Genomic DNA, 14,034 nt, shown 5'->3' with positions numbered 1-14,034 from the left:
TATTACACATGACCTACATTTATATTATCTATTATGGTGCTAATTGCAATAAAGATATTTCTTTAATTGTTTCCACATGCAACTTTCCTGTGTAATCTGATGCTATTCCCCTCATTTAGGGCCAGCTCTGGTGATAACCAAGCCTTGCTCTCTTAGAAGTGGGGGACATCATCTTAACAGATGGTAGGTATAAAAGTAGTGCACTATTTAATTACCTGACAATTCCTTTGTTTTCCAAAGTTCGCTTCGAACATATACTTCCTCACTTGATGAATGACTACTTTGAAGTCACTTCCATCTCCTTTGCCTACATTCCTAAGGCCTCCGATGTTGATCTCCTTCACGCAGAGAGGTGTCTCATATGGTATCCCACCCAGCATCTTCACCTTCTGAAAATACTCTACATATCGGACCTGCAAGTAAGATATATAGCATGAAAATATATATTGGGAATTTATCAACATGAAAGTTTTTACTAGAGGTGGATGTCAGTGGCAGTGAAATTTCATGTTATCATTAAATATCACTTTGTATTTAATAACTCGAGCCTGAATATTGCCCTAAATGCCGATTTTGTTCGTGAGATCATCTTTGTATGCTTTTAGTACAGAAGTAGGTCTCAGGGTAATACAAACATTATACATAAATTCTATAGTGCCTATAATTGCCTACTTTGACTAAGTGCCTATTTTGGTTAGAGTGTCATAAGTGCCTAAATTAATATTCTATTTAAACTACCCCTTGATATTAAAATTCAATTAAATGTTTCAAAAGTGGGACGAAATAATGTTTGAACTGTGAGAATGGCATATTCAGAAAATTTGACCCGGTTTACCACAACAATTCTTATTGAGTGTATAAGATATAATAGAAATAAAACAAAATGCAGGTATGCAAGTAAAATAAATAGTCCAACAACTTCAAATTTTCCAGCAGTTTCTACATACAGGAAAAAAGGTGGTTTACTGGTTGGTAAACCAGATAACATGGGAGAATATGCCACTGAACTGCAAAAAAATTGTAGTGCCTTTCTTGCTTAGGTTTCCATACAGGTGGATTCTGGGAGAAGAGTAAAGTGCAATTCTTGCAGACAGTCGGAAGGCATAAAACTGTTTATTCATCACGTCTCTGCTGTCCAGAGCTCTGAGTCAACTTACCAGACACAACATGGAAAACAACATATATCTATGTGGGTGTAGGCTGCAAAGGGCATCTCTATTTGGCAGAAAACTAGAGAAGTGCAGTCGAAAAGGGAGCACAAAAACAATCTAATTGGAGTGGAAACGTGGCTTCAGATTTTGAACACACTTCTTCCTCTCATAGAGCATGTAGAAAGTAACAGGTACATGAAAATATTCTGAGAGAAATTTGGGAAAATCTATTCATGCGATGCTTGCCTCACCTCTCTTCAGTGCACACTACTGGGCTATAGGTGGCAGGAGGAGAGAGGAGGGATAGGAAGAGCATGAATTTCAGGGGAAAAGACGGTATACAGAATCATTTCTGTTAGTGGTATATTAGACATGAGTGCAAGTTATGTGCATTATATACAATGAAACAAGCTGTGGTATTCAAGTTATTGGCAGATTTCTTCATTATTTCAGAGGAAACACCAGCAAGGAAAGAACTTGTAGTGCAAAAGAGGTTATTCTTGTTGAAGAGTTTAACACACTTATGATAAACAAAGTAGACATTGATGTTGAGGAAATTGTTAGTGATTTCAGCATTGATTCAAAGATTAAAAGCAAGAAAAAGTCATTTCCAGAATGAAGTCCATCAGTAGTTGAAAATCAAGAAAGCAGTAGTTCCTGCACCATAGCTGTGTGATCTGCTACGAGGAGCACACAGGTTCGAGTCTCCTGAGGAAAGCGTAGCAACTTTTCTCCTGAGATTTCAGCCTGTGTATGGGATCGGTGACCACCCACCATTGTGAGGAACATGGGGAGCTACGAATGAGTAGTATTCAGCTGATGGCCCTATCAATATGTAGGGTAGTAACATGTATATTACATGTTACTACACATAGAATCTATATAAACTCATAGCTCTTATGTTTATTGTCCATAGCAGCTATACAGTTTGTGGTATGTATATTTCAGGGTTCCCACATGAACTTGAAATGTAATTTCCCTGAGTTTTCCAGAATCTTCCATTTTTTCGAGAGTACTAACACACAGTGCAGTCAGTATTTTCTTTTACGATAGCCTCCATTTCCCCTCATAGAAATATCACCACCACCTAATTATTATCATTATTATTATTATTATTATTATTATTAGAGATGAGATAGACTAGCTAATTGATTGATTTAAAATTTGTGGGTGCTTCAGCCTTTGTGGTCCCTTATCAAAACCTTTACCTTAAAATTAAAAAAATTCAAAAGGGGTGTAGAGAGAGCTTTGAGAAAGGTTAAAAGTGCAAGTTGTCAAGGGACTTCCACAGGACAGACACAAAATTTAAAAAATGCAACGGTAGTCTAAAAACTTCCTCAGAAACAGTGTAATAGGCCAGCTCTTCTCAAAAAAGATAAAAAACATTTGTTAAAACACTGTCATCATCTACCAACATGGATGGATGAGAATGATAAATCGTTGGAAAGGTTAAAACTCTGTCTGAAGAAATTAAAATCAGCACATGCGAGAAGAATGGTCTGAACACTTAATACAACATTACAGGTACGGCACAGCGAAGGGTCCAGCCCTTGCAAAATGGCAATGTGTGAGACTTCTGTTGTGTCAGATTCGAAGCAGAGTTAAGATGACTTATTATCGGTGTGGGGGAGCAAGAGTGAGAGTGAGAGCGAGAGAGAGAGAGAGAGAGAGAGAGAGAGAGAGAGAGAGAGAGAGAGAGAGAGAGAGAGAGAGAACAAGGTGAATGAGAAGGTCGCCATCTGCATCAGCTCCTTCGTTCTGCTTGATGCCTGCATGACTGGGGACCCAGCAGAAGCAAACTAATTGTTACTCTATTGGCAGTGCTCGAAAAATTTTCTTCAAAGCTAGGCGCCAGCTCTGAAAATCAGGTGCCAGGAAACCACCTACTAGCAATTGAGCATACTACAGTATGTTTCAAAAGTCGCACAATTCAAACTTTGAAAATGTATATCATGAAAATCGTAAGTGATATTTACACCAGGTTCTCTGCACTAAACTAATCCTGTAGGCTATCACTGGGTTCATAAATTTATGTTAGCATTTATCTAAATAAAGGCAATTACATTATTTTAAAAAACATTGTTCATTTGCTGAAAACATCTGAGAACTAATTTTCAACCATAAATACCAACTCTTAAAATATTTGTGGGATCATTTGTTGGTGTTTGGTTGTAAAACAGTTGCTTTGTGAAGTAGCTACAGCAGAAGCAGGGCATTTTTATTGGAAAACTTCTTGCACATGAGTGTAAGAATGAGTAGTAAAATACTCTTCAGCAATGCACAGGCACTGCTCCAATGAATACGCCATACTGAATCAATTAAAACAAACCGGCACAGTAGCGGCAAAAGTGAGTGAAGAGAATTCAATGTAACCAGGGGCAGCCTAGGATTCTCTCAAGAGTCCAATTTCGGCACAAAATCTTGATTTTACGATTTTTCACGTAAATGTATAGCCAATATTTAGACACATGTTTGCGACTGTTGGCAATGTTTCGACCTGCTAGTGTTGCCATATACGAAGATATGTCCCAAAATGGCACTGTTCACTCAACCCATAAAATCGCCAGTCAAAAATTCATCAATTGTTGCACATGACCAATTGGTCGCAAATGACAGACTGACATGGCATCAGTCATCAAATGTCTAATTATGACCCTTCGATAATTTCTTACATATTTTTCTTACTCAGAAGTTCATTTCTGGAAAAATTTGAATGGTGCCTTTCGTCAGTTATTAATTTATATAATTTTCTGTATGGAGTGAACTGATAATTGTAAGCATTGAAATATATCTCAATGGATGAGGCTTTATAATGCAGAAAACCTGGTGTAAATATCTCTTATGATTTTCATGATATACCACATTTCCAAAGTTTGGGTTGTGTGACTTTTGAAACACTCTGTATAAGATGCTGAGCATCACGGTATTCAAAACATTGCTAAATTATTTGAGAAAGCAGGAAATGGGGTGTTGGGGGACAAAGAGTAAGAAATTATTACTGACACACTGGAATGTTCACAACAATGATTTTAAAAAAAATATATCATTAGCTAACTTACGCTGTACTGCAATTTGAACTTAGAATCATCAAAATTTCGTACATATTACAGCATAAGATCACAGTCACCAGGCTGAAATTTTTAGTCAGCATGGCGACCTGGATTTTTTGAGCCCTGTCTATCGGTATGGGCATATCTGTGTATCAGTAATGTTACTGATAATTTTAACAGTTTTTTATTACTTTTATGAATAAAAAAATACAATTTGTATGTCATGGTTTTGTGAAGTAAATGTCTGAATAAGCAGTTCATTATTAAAGTAAATCATATTGAATAATTTGGTTATATACATTAATTGAGGAGGTGAATGAATGTTCTGCAAGAATCATTTACAATTTTGCATTGGCTCAGTTATCGGAATCAGTAAATTTTATATTAGTAGTTTATCAGTACTGGAAAGTTCTTCATATTAGTTCACTTTCTGAAATCGAACTAAATGAAGAATCCCTGTGCACAAATAATTAAGGACTACAGTTACAGATATTTGTCTGAGTTTACACCTTTTCCAACTGTATTGCAGTGCACAAAATAACATTCCAAACATGCCACATACGTATAGAACAAATATTTTCACACTTTTGAGAAACAGAAATTTATAAATAGACACAAAATCAATTAATCTGTAATGGAAAATAAACATATGTTACAAGCCTATGTCTTCAAAGCAGCTTGTGTGAAGAAAATTAACAGGTAGGAGCATATTCTAGCCCTTCAGACATACTTCAATGTGACTCATTGAACAATTAGCAGATTTTCCCTCAGAATTTTACTTTTTTCAAATTCCCTAAGATTTCCAGGTGTGTGGGAACGATGTATTTGGATATCATTTATCCAACACACAACTGGGTCCCCCTTTCCTGAGAGTTACTTTTTGGGTGAAGTCTGCTATAATTTAAAATGGAAGTGCAAACACTGTCAGAAATAAGCTTAACTAACAACTATTAGATAAGACAGCATAGGAGACTATTACCTGACTGGGTGTTTCGACCCCTTGGAACCGTTGGCCGACCGACAAATCCGTCCTCCTCTTGCCAAAGTAATCCAAGCAGAGTTCAGCTGTGTTAAAGAAGTTTGTATCCACCATGTAAACGCAGATCATTGTCCCCGTTCGCCCTTTACCCCCTTTACAGTGCACAGCTACAATATTCTCAGGGTCCTCACCCAGCCACTGGCGGATGCTCTTGCTGAACTCCACCATCTGGCTAAAAGAAAGGGAAAACGCCATTATATTATCTTTATCAAAGCCACAATTAACAAAATATATATAAATGTTTCACATGTCACGTGACAAAATGCCTTCAGACTTTCCAGCACGGAGGCCATTTCCTATTTCTTTCCTATTCACATCAGAACATGAGAGAAATTTATACATTTTTGTTATTTTACATCACTTTTCTGCCTCTTCAGACTAATCTCAGCAATGAGGATGAATGATGACTGGATGAAACTGAAGAAGGAACAGTTGCAGAGGATCTAAATTTTCCATTGATTGCACGCTTCAAGTAGAAAATGTTAACTGTGGGGATGCTCCTGTGGTTTAACATGGGGACAATAAGGCAACTGGGAGGAAGTTTTGTATAAATTTTGCTAGCTGGAGGGATACCATACCCCCCTCACTTTGATTACTGCACGTAAGCTCTATACATGTGTATATTGAATAACTGAAGTTACAAAAATAAGATCTTACAGTAAAATTTCTGAAAAATATATATATATCCCCACAGACTTATAGTACAGAGAGCACTCACATGTCCATTAGGCAGAATGTACAAGCTACTGAGGTAAAATTAACTAAAATATGATGCAAATCCAGATTGAGTCAATACCACTTGGGTCCCCAGGAATCAATTTTGGGAACCCATTTTCATACCTAATAATTAATAACAGAGCCTGTAAATGTTTATATTTTATAAAGTACTACCTGATTGCCTGGTGTTGCCCGGGTATTTATTTATCCCAATATTCTATTAGACAGGAAAATAATGGATTGTAACTATAGGGTAAAATGAACTTGAAGTTGAACAGCACTGGGAGTGTCACTATTCATCTTAGTGACCCCGAAAACTATCGATTCCACACTATCGTTTGTTTTCGATTATTTTTACATGTTACCCCTTCCCAACCCCACCCCTAGGGGTGCCAGGGGTGTCTTACCCCCACAGTATTTCTTTCCAGATTGTAAGTGATATGTGTTGAAATTGCTCGAGGATAGCAATATTGCACTTTCTGTGTAGGCAACCAACTTTGTCGTGCTGTGTTGCAGGAAGCATAACTTGCAGGATATGACAAAAATGTCGCGCAACAGAATGCTATTTTATGTCCCCTTCCCACCCCTAGGGGTGCCACGGGTGTCTTACCCCCACAGTATTTCTTTTGAGATTGCAAGTGATACGTGTATCAAGTTTGTTGAAATCGCTCCAGGCATTTCAGAGTTATTGGTGAACAAACAAACACACACACATATGCACACATACATCAATTTTTATATATATATATATATAGATTGTATTGTTCACCTGACAAGGGTTAAACTATGGATTGTTGGTTTGCTTTAAAGTCTCTCAGATTTCTGATTTATACAAATAGCTGCTTCTAAACTAATGTTTAGAATAGCCAGCCTCTGTAGCAGAATGGCTAGCATGATGTGCAACAGAAACTAGGGTCCTAGGTTCGAACTAAGGCCTGGACATTTAATTGTTTATTCGTACATTTATCCCACCAATATTCATCTGATCTGATCAGCTGATTCATCTGATCGCTGTGCTAAACAATGTTAATACAAATACCAACGTAAATATCAGAGAATATTTATAACAAACAAACAACTTTCTTTTATTTGATTTTTGTTATTTAATGTCGCTTTTCTACCACTGTGACTAATTGCAATGATGAATGATGATGTGATGAAAATGATAAAGGAACACACACAAAGAACACCCATGCCAGAGCCAGGATTTGAACCCAGGTCCCATCATTGTAGCAGGCTGTGATAATTACTCTGCCACAGAGGTCAGCACAGCTTTTATTAGTAATATATATATGTGTAATGCAGGAATAACAAATGATCTTATCCAATAATCATATGTATCAGAATCTATTAAATATCTGCATCAGTTCAAAAAATTATCAAAATCGGTAAGTTTCCTGCCCAGTCACATTGAATATTTTTAATTAAAGTTCTAGTTAGTTGCAATGGCTTATTTACAAACTACATCTATAATTATTATATATAAACAGCTGGAAATTGCTGCTGTGTAATCTGTAAGAGTATCAAAACTGATTGGATCCCATAAGATGTGAAAATGGAATAAGTGATATTTGCAAATAGGAAAAGCTCATTGCCATATAACAAGTTCAAAGGTTTGACAATCCTTGTGAAAGAAAATTATAAATTGAATGAAAGACTGTGGAATGTACATTTTTTTTTAAAAAAAATGACACTTCCGCACCTGACAGTTGGGACATTGTGGTCATCCATTATGTACCTCTCCACTTTGCCATGGAATATATCTGGGTCATAGGCCCTCTCACTACACAAGTTGTATATCTTGTAATGGCCTGGATATTTTGTTTCAAAAAACCGACACACTTCCTGTAAAAGAAAAAAAAGTTTAAACACTGGGACCAGCACTGGCATATTTTAGGCACATAAAATACAAATGATTGTCTTCAAGTCATAAGTGGTTGGACTGAGCATAAACTTGAAAAACAAGAAATAAAAGGAGATGAGAAGTTATTATATAATTACACTTCTCATTTTGGAGTTTTTAATTTTTTTTTATTATGAAAATAATGTTGCATGTAACAGTACGCATGATAGCAAACCATAAAATTCCACACATATAAAAACAATACACCTTTTGCTGGTTCATGAAACAATGATTAAAGTCAACACCCTGGGATCGCCTATCTTGGTAAACAACCTCATCACAGATAAAATCTTAGCAACACTGTTTGATATGTGTTGACTGCACAAACTGTTACCAATGAATCCTCCCCTTCATCCCCTTTCTGCTTGCCTAACAATTTTCTAGCTGGGTATCCCAAGAGATTCTCAAATGAACATTGTAGATTTTACATACATTTTACAACCATACTTACTGAAATTGGATTCCTGTAGAAAGACAAGGTTCCTGATGATGGAAAACTCATTGCAATAACCCTTTCTGTTACATAGGTGAGATCAAGATCAAAACCATCTTTCTGATATCTGTAGAAAACAGAAACACTTGCATTAGTACACGGCAAGCTGTTGTTATGCCTACATCTCAGATTAACAAGCTGCCATATGTAAATATTAAGTGCTAAACGAAATCTTGTGGCATGTGTCGTTAATCATAAAATGTACAAATACTATTGTCTAAACACATGACTTTTAAATATTTCCAACTTTTCAAACCCACCTGTGTTCTTCATCAGGGAATGTGAGAGTATTAATGAACATTATTGTGTTTTTGTTTTGATCCATGTGCATGAATTGTGACCCAGGTGGCTTTGAAAATTTGGAAATATTTAAAAGGTACATGTTTAGACAATAGTCCTTGTACATTGTGAAGTGCTAAATGGACAACAGGTCTGGTATAGAAATTGCACAGCAAATGTGATTATTTTCCATGGGAATTTAAATAATACTTACTACTTCTAACATCCTAACTATATAAGCACAAAGAAGAGTAATACATGTGACAATTATAATATGCAGATTATATCACACACAATTAGATAAGTATTACAGCCAGTATTATAACAATCTAATGTAAAATTATTCTTTCAAATCTTTATTAATTCATGTCATATGTGAAAAAGTTTTGGGCTCCTGCATAGCTAAATGGTCAGTGCTCTTGCCTTTGGTGCAAGAGCTCCCAAGTTCAATTCCTGGTGGAAGCCCACAGGAAAAAAATGCATTGACCCAATGTCATGAGAACAATTGGGGAACTACTTGAAAAGAAGTCTGGTCTCGAAAAACAGAAAACAATCTTGCAGGCCAACGAGGATCTGGCATCGGATTCACAGCCAGTATAATACTCTGTAAGGTTGTCTTGTTCTGTGTTTATCCTTACATGTGCTGAGTGTCCCTTGACAGCCTCAGTGTTAAACTCTGATTGTCCTCATAAACAGTAGTTTTAGTGTTGGTAAGGTGGCATTTTATTTTCTTCTTAGGGTCCTGTATGCAATTTTGTTTTAGCTAAGGGGCGTATCCTCATATTATGAGATGTACACAAATAGCCTATGTGTTGATGTGCCTATAATTTAAAAATCAATCTATTTTGTTATTTTTTAGGCAACCATAGCAGAACGACAAAATTAAATTTTGGAAAAAAAGCTTATACCTTCTTTTATTTTGGGATACTACATGTCTCACTCCCTTCAACACATTCTCTTTCTCTGTCCAAAGACGGACAATACTTAAAAGGCGTATGTACCTCAGGAAACGTAATACCACAACAAAACTGAAATAGATAAAGAGATATTACTGAGAGGAAAAATATTATATCATTTATATATATGCATGCACATTTGACCCAACTACATGGTATTGAATAGATGCTCTTTCATAAAAAATTAAAAAATTGACTGCATTTTTAATAAAGAAGCATTATTCTAAATCCACAAATAACCATCCTTCCATGTGGTACACACTGGAATGCATATTGCACACTATCGAGGCACTGGCAATTCAACTCATTGCCAGTATAATCCTGTCTGTCTGTGAGGCTCATGTTTTGTTCTCCATTTATGTAGATGCTTGTCCCTTCTTTCATACATCTTATTACCATTCATCCTATCTTCGCAATTAGCCAAAAGTGAAATAAAATAATTCAAATCAATCTATCTTGTCAGACATTAAAGTAATCAAGAAACTATATATGGAAAACAAGAGCTTTGATATTTTTTACTTATTTTTTGTATGATGACAAATGTCCAGCACCGTGGCCATGCAGTCTAAGGGGCAAGCTTTGTACTCTGGCTACAAGACGCGGCCAGGTTCGAGTCCTCTGTGGGAAATGTAACAACTTTTCCTGAGATTTCTGCCTGTGTATGGGACTGGTGGCTACCCACCATTGTGAAGAAATTGGAGAAATTGAGTAGCGTAACCTGGTCACAGAAAACCAACAATGACTGGGGGTTTGTTGTGCTGACCACATGTCACTCCGTAACTGGTTGAGCGAGGCTGGCAGTAGGTACATAAGCACTAGCCCTTACAGGCTGGTACGCCACAGGTTATTATTATTTATGATGACAAATAAAAGTAACCTCAAGTCACAATCTTAATAGTTAAGCATTTGAAATTTCATATTTTAAATAAAATAGAAAAACAAAGTTCAAAATTTCTTGATTTTTGTTATTTTCATGGATAAGTCAAACTATACAAATAACTAAACATAAAAATATATATTCAAGCATACTTACTGCAGTGACTGCCATGCACGCCCTTCAATATCAAATGTGAAATTGACAATTGCAACAATCAGTGTGCAAACAACAACAATGAAGTCAACTAAATTGTACCATGAATGAAAATAGTCATAAGGTCTGAAAGAGTAAGAAGATAAAATAGTTAGTGCACTCTAAATCAAAGCTTAAACATTCAATATGCATATACAAAGTACAAGTTCCATAGCTTGGTGTGTTTCATAGTACAGTGCTTTTCACGGTCGTCACCCATAGAGCGGTGGCTAGCACGCTGGGTGGTGAGTGTGTATCTGCTGGCAATCTGTACGCAACATCCACATAACTGGAAGCGGTATCTATGTAATGAAATAAGCTTGTACAATTACATTGATAGTTACAATTGAAATGAGCACGTACCTTGTTACAAGAGGTGTAAATGATGTCTTCCTGCATCCACACATTTACGGCATCTTTTAGGAAATTTCCACTATCATGTATCAGTTCATCTTCCAAAATTGCTTCAATTTCACTCATCATATTTTCTTTCAGTACTTTAGTATTATACAGACTACCTCATTTCAGACCGTCTGTTTTCTGAGGTTAGGTTAGGTGAGGTGAGGTGTGTTGAGGTGAGGTTCATTTATTTAACTAACCTAATCTCAGAAAACAGACTGTCTGAAATGAGGTAGTCCATATAACAAGTACCTTTCTTTCAATTCTTCTAATGTGGCTTCAGGTTTAAAAACTTGGTAGCTCGCCATGAAATGGACATGTCTGTTTCTTGTGCAATGCCCTGGAGGGATTTTTGAGGAGTATGTTCCAATCATGCTCCACCGACATCTAGTTTCTCCTCAGTAAGCACACACCATTTCACCCTTCGCTTCTTAGAGTACAACACACATAAATTTGCCGTTGCGTAGATACCAATTTTCGTTTCATCTCCCTCTCTCATAGTATCACGTGTTCTACCCTGCTCGAAAAACTTCGCTATTGTTGCCATATTGTCATTCCATTCCTGGACACACTCGCGCAAACATCATTGAAAACAATTTAATAGCGCTCCAGCTCCTGGTTCACACCGTTTGGCAGGGACGGTAATGTGGCAATATAGCACGGTGTAGTGGTTGCTTCTTTTATGCAGTGCATGTTCATTAGCTAGCTAGTAACTAGTGTTGCCAACTGTAATAATGAAGCACTATTTCTGTCATGGAAGGGGAAAGGCAGGTAAAATGACGGTGAGTTTTGTTGGATTGGAAGCACCATATTTTTATTTTATACTAAGTATTTTACCAGTTTGGCGTTGTGTGCATGTATTGCGTGTGTGTATGTGAAAGTGTGTGTTTGTTAATGAACGTTAAATTCCATAATGCCTCCAGTTCTGTCGAAGTTGAAATCAAAAACCTTGCATAGCCAAGCTCGAGAAATTCTAAGCAACGTGAACGAGTTCATGAAGGAGGAAGCCAGTGAAGGTGTTAGCATCCCAATACAGCATTTTTGGCAAGAGAGCAGCAGCTGCGACTGGAGTTCCTGAACGAACAATCAGGGCTATCATGAACGAAAGACAATCTCTTGAGATGTCAGAAGGCCCCTCCACATCATTCCACACTCCCGGGAAAGAACGACAAAGACCAGCGACCAAATCGTCAGTGGACGCTTTCGATGAAAACGTTATCCGTAGCCGCATATACGACTACGCCCTGCGTGAAAATGAAGTGCCGACATTGAAAAAATTGCATGTCAAATTACAGGCGGACATACATTTTGCGGGAAGTCAAGAGAGTTTGCGACGTTTGCTGCGAAAGATGGGATTTAGGTGGAGGAAGAGGTGTTTTCTGTGTTAAAATTGACATTCTTTGATGGGTGACCAAGTTCATAGCAGGGCCGGCAGAAGGGGAGGGCAAACCGTGCCACCGGCCAGGGCGGCAAAATTTGAAGAGAAGAAAAAAATAAGCCTATTGAAAACTGTGGTCGAGCGAGATATTCTTTTGCGCTTAATAGTATTGAAATAGCATAAGAAGTCTCATTATTTATTTTATATTTTGATGTTTTACTTAGGAATATATTGATTTTCAATTTCCCGTTGCTGCGTAATGGCGAGAGGGGGGGGGGGTCGAAATGGAGCAACATCTGCCGCCACCGCCCAGGGAGGAAAAGCCCTGGTTCATAGCAAAGAAAAAGCCACGCAGCTTATCGTCTAGTGGCAGTATATGTACTTGTTATTGTTGTGGAAGCCGGCATCGTTGTAAATGTAGAACAAAGGCAACCGACTTTCGCCGATCACAGAGAGGAAATAATAATACTGCTTGAGGAGGAGTGTTGTGGTCCAATTGTCGCGGTTTAACACGTTGGCATGTTGTTATCTGCCGTTGCGGTTCCGTACCAGTGTATACGGGTTTTGGGAGTGAACAGTTAGAACGCCACCACTGCATTAATGCAATGAATTTTTTTTTTTTTATTTTGTTTGAAATCACTCAAATAAGGAATCGTATGAAGAAGTCTTCTTTGCAGCATTTTTGGTAATTTTACGTATGTGTTAGTTCATATTTTGCGAATTTTTAGTCCATATGTATGTAGCTACATACAAAGCCACTTGTTAGTACATATTAATCCTAGTCCTGGTATAATGCATGACGTTTAAAACTCAACGTTAGATAGACCTGAATTCTATAATTTCCTTGTTGTACGTAACAGCTGTGCATCGGCGCACTGCAGCGATTTTTCTATCTGCTCCATTAGCAACACTGCTTCTTTAGTTCTGTCGTGTATCTGTGCTCGACTACCAAGAACAGCCCCTGTTTCCCTAAATTTGTTCACAAGTTTCCGAACACCGTCAGTGTGGTACATGTACTTCTGGGAATTCTGCTGCAAAAGTGTGTTCTAACTTCTCTACAAGAATTTGTAATGACGTAAGAGTCGTACATATAAATTGCACAGATAACATGGCATTATTATACTGCAGAAAAGCACCAGTGCTACGTAAACTTACAACAAAACAATCTAAAACACTTATTAACACTTCACAAACACATGCAAACTGGACACCAGCTATCTAGATACTGAAGCACTCATGCATTCAGTGCCAAGGTCACTGTAAAGCTGTGGGTCTAAATGCTGGCAGACATGCTCTCACTGTTCAGCATGCTACCGCCACTCCATCAGTGACTTGACTGTGAAAAGCACTGTATAATCACATACGTGCAGAAACACATTACTTCGATGGTTGCACTGCTTGTGATATCAGAAAATATTTCTTTGCAATTATTTTGTTGTCATGCTACCCACTGAGTAACTGGAAAAATAACATTCCATAAGTTGCTTATTTCTGGGTTTCACAAAAATTTCAAATATTTATAATGAGCAATTGGTAATGAAATATATTATCCATGCAAAAAAGAAAATATTTGCAAGTTATACATTTTACTATGGACAGG

The 14,034-nt window shown here is 37.2% G+C and overlaps 1 protein-coding gene across 4 annotated transcripts in view; it reads right to left on the bottom strand.

Moving 5' to 3' along the window:
* The window catches only part of LOC145991439 (phosphatidylinositol 3,4,5-trisphosphate 3-phosphatase TPTE2-like), a 237,558-nt gene that overhangs the window by 34,086 nt on the left and 189,438 nt on the right, over positions 1-14,034 (bottom strand). For all 4 annotated transcript variants that reach the window (XM_083127445.1, XM_083127441.1, XM_083127442.1 and 1 more), the window contains exons 4-9: positions 10,622-10,744; positions 9,541-9,660; positions 8,312-8,420; positions 7,660-7,802; positions 5,181-5,412; positions 216-413 (exon numbers count right to left, since the gene is read on the bottom strand). In XM_083127445.1, coding sequence (XP_082983571.1) covers positions 216-413; positions 5,181-5,412; positions 7,660-7,802; positions 8,312-8,420; positions 9,541-9,660; positions 10,622-10,744 — 925 coding nt within the window. The remainder of the gene's footprint in view (positions 1-215; positions 414-5,180; positions 5,413-7,659; positions 7,803-8,311; positions 8,421-9,540; positions 9,661-10,621; positions 10,745-14,034) is intronic.

This window comes from Lepisma saccharinum, chromosome 8 (assembly GCF_977018435.1).
Source record: "Lepisma saccharinum chromosome 8, izLepSacc3.1, whole genome shotgun sequence".
Lineage (NCBI taxonomy): Eukaryota > Metazoa > Arthropoda > Insecta > Zygentoma > Lepismatidae > Lepisma > Lepisma saccharinum.
Note: the sequence above shows the minus strand (reverse complement) of the source record. Positions and strands in the feature narration are given on the sequence as shown.